The following is a 12,740-nucleotide window of genomic DNA, read 5'->3' on the forward strand; positions in this document are numbered from 1 at the left end:
CAAACGTTTTGCAGGGGGAGGCGGAGGGTCCCTGGAAGGGCTCCCTGAGCGGCGCCGGGGCCCGGCATGGAGCTCTGGGCTGAGTCTATCCGGGGGCCTGGACTGCCTCCTCTCCTCGCTTCTCCCCTCACCTGCTTGCACGGGTGGAGCGCTGGGTGCCGCAGCCGCGGGTGGCTCGCTGGCCGCCGCAGCCTCCGCCGCTGTGCCCGCTCCCATCGCCGCCAGCTGGACCTGGACCCACGAGGGGCCCCTTGATACTGCTTCTGCCCGGATCCTGGCCACCAGCAAGTCTAATTCCGCCATAGTTGCAGGGACACAGGCGGGCGTCCGGCAAGCAGCTTCTTCCATCACGCTGCTCCAAGCCGGAAGTGCCCGCCCCCCTGCATCCGCCGCCTGACTCGGGAAAACCTCCCAGCGCTGCACTGCCCGCCCCCTGCCCCAATTAACCCCTGCCCCACCAGACCTGGGCGACTACCCACTAACCCAGCTACCTAGCGCTACCCAGGGGAGGACGGCTACCTCATCATGGCCGGGCCCTCCGCACTACGCTAGCTCCAGCTTCTGGCCCTATCTGATCAGCCACCAGAAAACAAAGTGTGAACAAACAAAGACAGAATTCAATAGCAATTGAAGTTGGCACATAAAGGTAAAGTGAAAGCAACCTGAAAGCTTAATTTACACCTGCCAGCTGCTAGTTTCACACTAGGGAGTTGCATTGCCTTACCTAGAAAAACAGGATGACAACACAATGGATTGGAAAAGTTGCACTGCACCTTGTGTGAGTGTTAATTAACCACTTCCCCCCCGCCCGTACGAATTTCTCCGTCCCTTTTTCCATCCTTTAACCCCCAGGGACGGAGAAATCCGTACTTTGCGCACTCCCGCCGCTGTCCGCACTCCCGCTCGTAAACACGCCGCCCGCCGCTAGTAAACACGCCGCCGCCCGCTCGCCCGGAGATCAATGAACGGGAAAATCCATTCCCGTTCGTTGATCTAAGCCCCGCAATGATCCGCTGCTCTCCGATGGGCAGCGCGATCATTGTGATCTTACCCAGCCTCCAAGTACTTCCTCCAAGCTTCCGGAAGGACGCTTGGAGGTCGCATTAAACCAAAAAGTTACTGTGGCCATCTTGTGGCCAAATAGTAAACTACACCCTACACATTTTTCACATACAAATAAATTACTTTTACACAGAAAATTAACTCATTACCTCCCACACTCCCAATTTTTTTTTTTTTGTAATTAAAAAAAAATAAAAAAATGTACAATAAAAAAAATACATAAATAGTTACCTTAGGGACTGAACTTTTTAAATATTTATGTCAGGAGGGTACAACACTGTTACTTTATAAATTATGGGCTTGTAATTAGGGATGGACGCCAAACTGAAAAAAAATGCACCTTTATTTCAAATAAAATATTGGTGCCAAACATTGTGATAGGGACAATTTTATAACAGTTTTATAACCGGGACAAAAGGGCAAATACATTTCATGGGTTTTAATTACAGTAGCATGCATTAATTAAAAACTATAATGGCCGAAAACTGAAAAATAATTAATTTTTTCCCAGATTTTTCCTATTTTCCCATTAAAACACATTTAGAATAAAATAATTCTTGGCATAATGTCCCACCTAAAGAAAGCCTAATTAGTGGTGGAAAAAACAAGATATAGATCGTTTAATTTTGATAAGTAATGATAAAGTTATAGACGAATGAATGGAAGGAGCGCTGAAAGGTGAAAATTGCTCTGGTGGTCAGGGGGTAAACCCCCTCAGTGGTGAAGTGGTTAACATACAGTGAAGCATACAGTCAATCGAAAGTATGGTTCACTGCAACTATAAATGCGCAAGTTGTTCGGTAAAACTCTGCATCCCTCACGATATGCCAACAGATCCATTGCACTGCACTACTAACACGACAAATCTGAGCTTAGTATTACAATACAAATTGCATAACGTTAGCTATGCAAATACATTGTCTGATGCAACACACCACAATGCGCAGGTGTGAACAAGGTCTTAAAGTCCATTTACAAGAAAAAACAATTATATGTGAGGCATAGGTAGAGCTTTTTTGAGAATACTATGTTAGAACCTGTTTTTATCACCTTGCTTCGACACCATCGTCTCACAGACTGTGAGATCACTTGACTCTCCCCACAGCAAACAGGATATAGACTTTCTCAGGCTTCTTACGTTATTTATTCAGGAAACAGGAATACAGATAGATACATTCATCTCCTGGCAAAGCAGACTTCCATGTTGCGTTATAGCTGCTTGATTAGACTCCCTCTTGAAGTCTATCAGGTACCTTCTTCCTAACTACGTTACACTAAACTACATATGTACAACATACATTATATCAGATTACAGTAAGGAATAACATGCTTAGAGGTCCCAGTCGGCCTTGCGAGCTAGTGCAGAGGGAAGAATCAGAAGTGAGTTCCCATCGCTCGCACCCCCTTTAATACCGACTAGGAAAGAGTTAAATATGACATCATCTTCGCCACCTCCTATATCAGTCTATTGGTGGACCCACTCGTGGTGTCATCATACCCGCCTACTCGATTAATAATCAATGAGGCACTTGACCCAGATGCAGGAATGTGAAATGTTTAGTAAACATAGCCAATGTTTTCTGTTCCTGTTGAGGTCAGAGTGGCCGATGGCCTTCTGTTAGGAACATGTTCTCAGTATCTGCGTGTATCTTCTGCTACACGCAGACCCTGAGATGCCTCTGCCTGCATCACCAACCCTCTATCTATTTTAAAGGCATACACTGCGGTCAAGCCTTTTACATAAAACTCAGGCCAAGTAACTGAGGCCTACTTAAATTATAACAATCCCCCCTAAAACGGCTTGACCCGCAGATCCCAGCGTCTGAACCTCCCAGTACCTGGTTTCTTTCTTGTATGTTTCACTTTTCGATGTTCGTGCTCACACAACTTCTCTGCTCTAGGCGGTTACCCCTGGAAGAGAGAGAGCAAGACCTCTTGGTCTTCCTGTAACCAGGCTCTCTGGGGAAGCCCTACTTCTAAGTCCCTCAATACCACATGCTCAGCATTTGCGTCACTTGCGTATCACTCACAAACTTGCATGACCACAGAAAAGTGAAACTCATTTGGTTGTTACAAAACGGAGCAGTGCCAGGTGCCTTCTAAAAGAGCGCCTTTATACAATCAGCTCCTAGGTACTACTAAACCTATACCCGTAACCCTGTATATCCCTTAATTTAAACTATTGGTTCCGGAGATTGTTTATGAGGCACCAATCTCTGGACCAGGTTAATTTATTTTACGTAATTTTAACCCGCAACCTCACCTGGATAACGATGCCTAAAGTTGTCATCCCCATCCAGACGACCAGTGGGTGCAGAAAGAACTTTGGAACTGCAGATGCCCCGTCCGAGTGTCCCTGGAACATCACCGGAACCTTTGTCCACCAGGGCAGACTGGAACTCACCTGCTCATGTTTGTGTTCTACCTCGTTAAGATCACCTGTATCATGGTGAAATCTTACCTCTAACTTAGTGTACTGTTTGTTTAACCTTTGTAACAACATGTGGCCGTCTTGGATCAAACCCTGTTCCCCTTTGTCCCATGTCGTGTTCTCTTTCAGGACGGGAACTACCCGTGAAACTTTGACCTTTAGAGTTCTCTTAACAATTTGAGAAACAACGTCATCAAACCTGGATGACAGGATCCATATGGGATCTCCACTCACACAATATGTTCCCCTTGGAAACTCCCCCTTATCGGAACAATTATGAGAATATACCTTGAATGTATCATTAGACCTTATGTTAAAAAAACCAAACCCTTCCTTCAGCCACCGGAACTATTGGTTTGGCTTCAGGGTGGATCTTTTGAATGGTAGCCTCGCAGTCTGCGTTATTGAACCCGCAGGCTTCTTCACTAAATTTGGCTTGCCCCGGCCAACGCAGATACTTCTGCAAGAATTGCCCGCATGAGGACAACTCTACTTGCTTCACCTCCCCGTCTAGCACCAAAAAAGGTTGACCTCTCAGGTCCTGGTGTAAGACATGTGTTGAGGTGGGAACTAAGGAAGTGGCGGTGCCTAAAGGAATGTTGCACCGTTTCCATTTGTTCACCCAAACATCTCGAAGATGCCATGCAAAAGATCCTTCTCCAGAAAAGTTACTATACCTCCCCTTGTCCAATCTCTCGCTGACAAAATATGACCCCAGCTGTCCTGATTGGACCTCTTCCCCCCTTACGTCCTGAGGCACAATATGTACCTGAGGTCGGGAAGACTGTACTCTCTGCAATCTTTCGATTAAGAGTACCTCTTCACTTACCCAACTATCATGAGGATAAGCTGCTGCATATGGACTGTGTAATATCGTCCCCTGTTGTGACCCGTGTAGTGTGAATGGGGTTCCCTGTGTGGGCTTTCCCTCCCCCGGGACCGCTCTCCCCACCCTCTTTGTCACCTGGAAATGTGGCTTGATCTCGATTTTTACTTCTTGTTTCGAGAACCTCCCACCCTTGGCTTTCCAGCCTTTACGTGTGTATAGTTGTTTCAGAGGCACTCTCTGTTGGTAGCTCCAGAGTGTGATGTTGTCCCCTGCGTCTCTCTGGTAAGAGAATTGACGCCTCCTGCTCGTTCCTCTCCAATCTGGAACCATCTCACTCTGCATAACCAAGACAAGGTACCCCTGAATCACACACTCCACCTTTTGCATGTACCCATTATACTGCAATGTACCTTTTAACAAACCTTTGGATCGGTGCATTGATTCTGGGAGTGTGGCATTCAATAGCAGATTTATACTGCCATTAAATTCCCACTGCCCGCACACTTGACCCTTCAGACCTTTCACCCCCCTTGTGCCATGAAATTTGCTTTCTCCTGGCACAAGTGCTCTTTTCCTCCGTCCCTGCATGGTCCATCTGTGCCAAGCGGAGGGAGGTGTGAAAGGATCAGTACCTTTGTCACCCAACATTAACATGCTTGGGCCTTGCATTCTCATTAACCCCTTATTATACATGAGAATGTCCTCTCTTCGTTCTCCTAGGACGAAATGGCAACCTAGGATCACCATCAGCACGGTACTCCTCATTATAAAAGCACCACCTTGGGAAAGAAAAACATTGGCAATTTGCACTATGCTTTGCTCAGACAGTTTTTTTTAGACGTTTTCCGATCTCAGGAACCTCGGTTTTTAGTCTCTTTCCCATTTCAGGAATCTCGTGTTTTAGTCTCTTTCCACTCTCAGGAATCTCGTGTTTTAGTCTCTTTCCAATCTCAGGAATCTCGCTGTTCTCCAAGCTTAGATTGGCATCTGGAACCTTTCGCGTATCCGACTGACATCTCCATCTTTGCTGCCAGCACTGCAGCTGTCTCAATTCCATATTGCCAAACACCTGAAATCGAAATACAAACAAATCAATTCTTATTAATGATTTGGGATTCGCCCTGCGGCTTGTACTCTTTACACTTTAGATTGATCAATATATATCGTAATTGATCTCGTTGCTTTATGGTTCTCATGAACTCTGTTTACTCTTATTGGTAGATTGGAGTTAAACTTCACCCCCCTACCTCAGTACTATCCTCAGTACTCACCTGTTTAAAATATGCTCCCGCGGACTTCACCTTTGGAAGCTCGCTTCCCCTTTGGAAGCTCTCACCCCATTGCAGCTCACTCCACATCCCCCCTTATCTGTCCATGCGCGGCCGTCGCATGCACAGATTACGGATGCCACACCTGATGCTGCTTTGCAGGTGAGCCTGCAATGCACTTACTCATGGTCGCATTAACTTATCTAGAACTTCATTGCGATACCAGCTCTGCTAGAAGTTCTGTGTGTTGTACCCTCTGATCAATGTTTGCCGTGCCACCACCTAAACTACCAAAAACTGGCTGCCTCCCTGTAGGAAGGAGCACTTTACACTTAAACTACACAGGGTGCAGGGCTAAGCATACCAGCGTCACATGCCTGTATGCAGATCCCTGAATGCCCACTTGGTAGGTAGTCACATGGCAAACAGCGTACTGATACACTGTCACTCTGTAAACGGCAATTTTATCATCTGTATAATTGCCCCATGAACTGTTGTCAGTCCTTGTTCTTTGTGCTACAATTGATAGGAGCTGGAAAAAACATATTTGACCAATCAGTGGACGAAAAAAAAAAAACCGCACAAAAAAACAGCCCCAGCCCAGCATAGACCTCTCAGTCAAGCTCTGGCCCTGTCCACGACAAAAACCGGAAAAAAAACGTTACCGGAAACCCGGATTGGTCAACTCCCTTTTTTTCCACCTCCGGCACCCCCTTGATGCACTGTCCCCCCTTTCCTATTGGGAACTCATGCTGCACCACCCATTAAGGTGCCCCACTCACAGGAATACTCCCATAAGCAACACAGTACAGACCCATTTCTGATCAGTACTGCTACATGATTCCCTGCACCTAGCTGGGAAACACTTCCTATTCTGGCATTCCTTTCCATGGACCCAGGGAAAAGCTCTGGGGAAATACTGTGAGACCCGAGACACACAGGAGAATGTCTCTGTATTTCTACCCCCCTCCCTTTCAGCTGCTCTGCCCGGAGCCGCGAGCACAGCCTGACGTGACGTGGATCCCCCAGCCCCTCCTCCCCCCTGCCATGACGTGTGGGGGCCATGACTCTCGGGGGCGGGCTCTCTCCACTGCCGCCATTTTGAGTCCTGGACTGCCAGCCAAAATGGCTGCTATCAATCTCCCGTAGCAACCGCTTAACCCTATACACATCAGGAAAAAAAAACCAGTTAGAACATACAAGGCATATGCACACTAAACATTTCAGCATATATATTTTTCTCGTATACCTGCAAAACAGACACCGCAGTGTGTGAAATTTCCTATCTTCCTCCCAGAAAAAACGCAAATCATCTTGGACATGTAGATGGAGGAAAAAAAAACATGCACCCAACCCCGTGCACTCAAAAGCTTCCCACAGAACTCCGATCTTATGACGGCTGAAACAAAACATCCTGAACAGAAGGAATTCTCCACAACTACACCGACCTTTACTCATATCATAAACCTTTGCCTGGAATGCGGAGTGACAGAAACTTAACAAATCATTCCAGCTGTTAACAGATATCCGCGGACACAAACCTCAACCGTGCTTCCCCCAATCTGTAGAGAGGGGGGTGGGATGATGCACTGTATTGGCCCCCCTTCCCACTAAACCTACGCTCTGCGATCCGCCAGAAAAAAAACCAATAAAACCCATGACACTGAATCATGCTGAGATTACAGAAGCATCACGTAGCACTAACGAACTAATAGCATTGACTTGAACCAGTATCCCCACTATTCTGGGCTGCTCTCGTTATCCCAACTATGTTCCCTCCATTCCTCCCCCTAACTGCCCTCCCCACTATCCACCATCTGCGTGAGAGAGCACGAGATAAAAACAAACATCGCTGGCATCCCTCCCAGCCCAGAACTGCCCAGAGAGAAAACGAAACTATATACGCTGCCCACACTTTAGCATAACACAGAAAGATAACACACAGCTGTAGAAAAAACACATCATGCAGACTGTTAACATATATAACAGACCACAAACATTGCTACAAAACCAAATAAACGAAACGCTATACTTGCCTGAGCAGAAGACTTTGTAAGCCTGCGAATTCGACCAGCTTGTGGCAACTTCACGAACCTTGAGTGGACCCCCTGGAATTACTGAGCCATCTCTGTGTACCCACACTGGCTCAGCGGATCGATCTCCAGCGGCAGCTGCCAGCCGGCCTCGGAGCTTCCAGTCACCTGCGACCCGGTTTTGGCTATGACTGATGTGCACTTCCAGTCAAAGTTTAACATCCACGCGGTTCGCCGCTGGTTTCCACGAATTGCAGCCCGCGTGTGCTCGGCTCCCACACGCCCACTTATCAGTATCAGCTTGATAAGCTTCACAGTCCGTGTCCGTCTATTCCGCTTGTTCCGCTGTGGAATATCTTGAAAACTACCTCGGCCCCCGGCTCCGTCTGCCTGTTTTGCTAGGCAGGGAAGGGTTTCACGGCACCAATTGTTAGAACCTGTTTTTATCACCTTGCTTCAACACCATCGTCTCACAGACTGTGAGATCACTTGACTCTCCCCACAGCAAACAGGATATAGACTTTCTCAGGCTTCTTACGTTATTTATTCAGGAAACAGGAATACAGATAGATACATTCATCTCCTGGCAAAGCAGACTTCCATGTTGCGTTATAGCTGCTTGATTAGACTCCCTCTTGAAGTCTATCAGGTACCTTCTTCCTAACTACGTTACACTAAACTACATATGTACAACATACATTATATCAGATTACAGTAAGGAATAACATGCTTAGAGGTCCCAGTCGGCCTTGCGAGCTAGTGCAGAGGGAAGAATCAGAAGTGAGTTCCCATCGCTCGCACCCCCTTTAATACCGACTAGGAAAGAGTTAAATATGACATCATCTTCGCCACCTCCTATATCAGTCTATTGGTGGACCCACTCGTGGTGTCATCATACCCGCCTACTCGATTAATAATCAATGAGGCACTTGACCCAGATGCAGGAATGTGAAATGTTTAGTAAACATAGCCAATGTTTTCTGTTCCTGTTGAGGTCAGAGTGGCCGATGGCCTTCTGTTAGGAACATGTTCTCAGTATCTGCGTGTATCTTCTGCTACACGCAGACCCTGAGATGCCTCTGCCTGCATCACCAACCCTCTATCTATTTTAAAGGCATACACTGCGGTCAAGCCTTTTACATAAAACTCAGGCCAAGTAACTGAGGCCTACTTAAATTATAACATACTACAGCCAGGAGCTCAAAAAAAAATATGTGCTACAGTAAGTGGTTGGTGAAGTTACTGACTCTGTTTTTATTTTTCTTTAACAGTCTAAGGGCTTGATTCACAAAGCAGTGCTAACTGTTAGCACGGCCGTTTTCGCGTGAATTTTCGCATTGCGCGCGATCGCGAATTTTCGCGCGAAACGATAACGTTTTCGCGCGCAAACGCGAATTTTACCGCGAAATTTATATCGTTTTCGCGCGAAAATTCGCGTTTGCGCGCGAAAACGTTATCGTTTGGCGCGAAAATTCGCGATCGCGCGCAATGCGAAAATTCACGCGAAAACGGCCGTGCTAACAGTTAGCACCGCTTTGTGAATCAAGCCCTAAGTTTATTAGGCAAATAAAGCTAATACAACACTTCCCAGCACACATACATGAAGTTACTGACTGTTTTTAAAAGTGACTTATTTGACTTGCCTCTACATCAGAGCAGGATTATCCACCAGGCAACCTAGGCAGGTGCCTGGGGCTTAGTGGGTCTGAAGGGGCCCATCTGCCACCTTCTTTGGCCTCTCTCCACTTCAGCTTACTGAAAGGACCACAAGAGGGTCACAAATCTACCTTGCCTATGGCCCCATCACATCTTAATCTATCTCTTCTCTACATATGTAAACACCAAGCCTGCAACTGAATTAGCTACAAATGAATGAATCATAATAATAATAATAGCACTGGTATTCTGGGCTCCCATCAGTGGAATAGATCATTAATTCTGCATGTTGTCAGTAACTGCTACTGATATTTTCTGCAATTTATTGGGATTATCAGTATGCTATTAAAATCTTGTCACTGGTGTTGTATTTACAGTATATCTTTCATATTTACTTGCCATTGACATTGTCATTAGTAATATTTGTATTTTATTCAGTACAGTAAGAAACTATTGGGACAAAAGCTTCTTCCTATTAACCTGATGTCCACAGTTCATATGTTTATTTCTCTCTTGTACTTGTATTAATAAACAAGTTTGATCTAGAACTGCTGAATTTGTACACTTACACTTTCTTTACCTTTTCCTACAGGCCGTCCATCTCCTCCTCTTATACAGATGATTGGTCTTCTACACCAGCCTATAACACTGATATGTACACTGGACAAGACACGGACTATATATAGTGTTATCTGGAAAGTTGATAAAAATGAACAACTGTTACAGTCACTGGGTAACAATACTCACCATTATTACAAAGACATAGCACAGTTCAGTGACCGTATGAAAGTGTCTAATGACCTCTCAGCATTAACCATCAATAATCTGAAAAGGAATGACAGTGGCATCTACTCTGCACATTTCACTGACCAAAGAGGACAAATAGCTACATTTAAATTTAATGTCACTGTCTATGGTATGTATTCATAGGAGCATAATGGATTGCCAAAGTATTTATGTAATTTGTAAGATTATAATCTATGCAACAATAATAGAACATTATTATAATTATTATTGATTTATATTGCCCAAATATCTTCCATGGTGCAGTACACTAGACAGTTAAGAAAATGAGTGGCTGGATAGTATTGTATGTCAATTTGGAAGTGGTAGATGGAGTGGACACAGACTGAGTGAGCCTAAAAAAATAAAAAACAAAAGTCAGGTGCTGTAGAGAGTGGTGGGTTAAATAAGCAAGGCATGAGACAGAATGATGTCAACATCTCCACCTCATTTAATACTGGATATGTAGCTGAACTGAAAGCCACTACTGTATATGACAGTGCTGCAGGTAAGACAGTGTCTTATGGTTCATACACACTTGAGATAAAAGTCTTTGGAAAAGGCAAGATCACAGACCAATTTTACCCCCTTCCATGTAGTATGAGAGCCATACTCTACACAGTCTATTCTATGGAGCTGCACTCCCCATCAAACAAAATTTTTGCAGGATGCTGCACACAAAGATGCCCGTACACACTCAAAAGATCATTATCTGCAAAAGATCTGTTCCTGCAAAAGATCCATTCCTGCAAAATGTATTCATAGTCTATGATATCTGCAGATCATCATACACACTTGGTTTAACAGACAATCATCTGCAGATCATCTGCAGATCAGATCCACCAGGATGGATTTTCAGATCTGCAGATGATTGCCAGATATGCAGATGAAGTCTGTTAAACCAAGTGTGTATGATGATCTGCAGATATCATAGACTATGAATGCATTTTGCAGGAATGGATCTTTTGCAGGAACAGATCTTTTGCAGATAATGATCTTTTGAGTGTGTACGGGCATCTTTGTGTGCAGCATCTTGCAAAGATTTTATCTGATGGGGAGTGCAGCTCCATAGAATAGACTGTGTAGAGTATGGCTCTCATACTACATGGAATGGGGTAAAATTGGTCTGTGATCTTGCCTTTTCCAAAGACTTTTATCTCAAGTGTGTATGAAGCATTAGTCTGAGGAGGGTAACCATGTTTCTGTCAGGATCAAAAAGTGAGAGAACTTGAAATAGAAAGGTTGTGGATAACTCTGAGCGTGTTCCTCACTGAGTGAGAATTCCATATGGAACTGGTAATGGCAGCAGAAGAAATATGGGCACAAATTATTGTAGTAAAGTTATCTGATGCTTGAGTGTTGCAGGTTACGGGAGATTGGAGTGTGGAGGGTTTTACTCTGTGTGAATGAGAATCCAGATGCCCCCCTTCAGGTAGCCGTAGTCCCCCCTTGGGAGCCAGAGAGCCCCCTTTTAGGTAGCTGCAAAGCCCCTTGTAGGGAGCTAGTGAGACCACGGTTTAGGTTGCCAGGAAGACCCCGTTTAGGTAGGCAAAGAGCCTCACTTTAAGTAGCCAGAGAGGCCCCCCCCACAGGGAGCCAGTGAGACCCCTTTTAGGTAGCCAGGGTGACCCCCTTTAAGTAGCCAGAGAGCCCCCCCCCCCCCCCCCCCTCTTTCTAGGGAGCCAGCAAGATCCCAGTTTAAGTAGCCAGGGAGACCACTTTTTGGTAGCCAGAGAGCCCCACTCTTAAATAGCTAAAGAGACCCCCTCTAGGGAGCCAGAGAGACCCCTGTTTAGATAGCCAAGGATATTCCCTTTATTTAGCCAGATGACTCCCACCACCCTGTAGGGAGCCAGTGGGATCTCTGTTTAGGTAGCCAGGGAGATCCCTTTAGGTAGCCAGAGAGCCCCCCTTCAGGTAGTAAATGACGCCCCCCCCCCCCCCCCATAGGGAGTAAGTGACACACTCTTTAAATAGCCAGAGAGCAGCCCCTCCCTCCCGTAGGGAGCCAGAGAGCCACCCCTCCATAAGTAACCAGAGAGCCCCCCTTTTAGGTAACCAGAGTAAGGCGGGCGCATGCAGCAGAGCATGGTGGAAGCGATACAGTAACTCACTTGTTTACATCCACAAGCACCACATATTAACTTCCTGGTCCTGAATCCCATCCAATGGGAACAGCCCCTTTACATCATATGTGACACACAGTTATCCTGAGATGGGACCCAGGACCAGGAAGTAAACATGCGGCATGTGTGGATGCAAGCAGGTGAGTTATCGTAATGCTCCCTCTGCATGCATCCCCCTGCCACTGCACACGCCCATCCCCCCGCTGCTACACCCAGGGCAACCCTTGCCCACCCCTATAAACAGGCCTGGCTTCCATTATACAATATACCGTAAGCTCGCTGTCATGTACCTATTCTATAACTGCATGATATGATGTTAACAGCGTTACTGCCAGAACATGTGTGTGAGTGGCTGACAGAAGAAAAATTGTAAGGAAGGGGCAGTATGAGAGAGAAACATCCTTAACATTTTTTTTTGCAAAAACAAAATATGTTTGCAGTATTGTTTTAAAGGTTTTTTATTATTATTATTATTGCATTTGTATGTTTAAAAATGGCAGTCTGTTAATACTGTTAACGAGAAGCATGTTTGAAGTCATGACTTGGGAGTGT

General features: G+C 45.7%; 2 protein-coding genes across 5 annotated transcripts in view; one reads left to right on the forward strand and one right to left on the reverse strand.

The window, feature by feature from the left end:
• Positions 1-12,740, forward strand: part of LOC137531733 (CD48 antigen-like) — a 276,111-nt gene that overhangs the window by 125,945 nt on the left and 137,426 nt on the right. For all 4 annotated transcript variants that reach the window (XM_068251692.1, XM_068251694.1, XM_068251695.1 and 1 more), the window contains one exon: positions 9,872-10,195. In XM_068251692.1, coding sequence (XP_068107793.1) covers positions 9,872-10,195 — 324 coding nt within the window. The remainder of the gene's footprint in view (positions 1-9,871; positions 10,196-12,740) is intronic.
• LOC137531732 (uncharacterized) lies at positions 3,014-7,505 on the reverse strand. The gene is made up of 2 exons (XM_068251690.1): positions 6,840-7,505; positions 3,014-5,391 (listed from the first exon to the last, which is right to left on the reverse strand). Exon 2 carries the CDS (start codon positions 5,085-5,087, stop codon positions 3,807-3,809), a length of 1,281 nt encoding a protein of 426 aa, XP_068107791.1. The 5' UTR covers positions 5,088-5,391; positions 6,840-7,505; the 3' UTR covers positions 3,014-3,806.

This window comes from Hyperolius riggenbachi, chromosome 9 (assembly GCF_040937935.1).
Source record: "Hyperolius riggenbachi isolate aHypRig1 chromosome 9, aHypRig1.pri, whole genome shotgun sequence".
In the NCBI taxonomy this organism is placed as follows: domain Eukaryota; kingdom Metazoa; phylum Chordata; class Amphibia; order Anura; family Hyperoliidae; genus Hyperolius; species Hyperolius riggenbachi.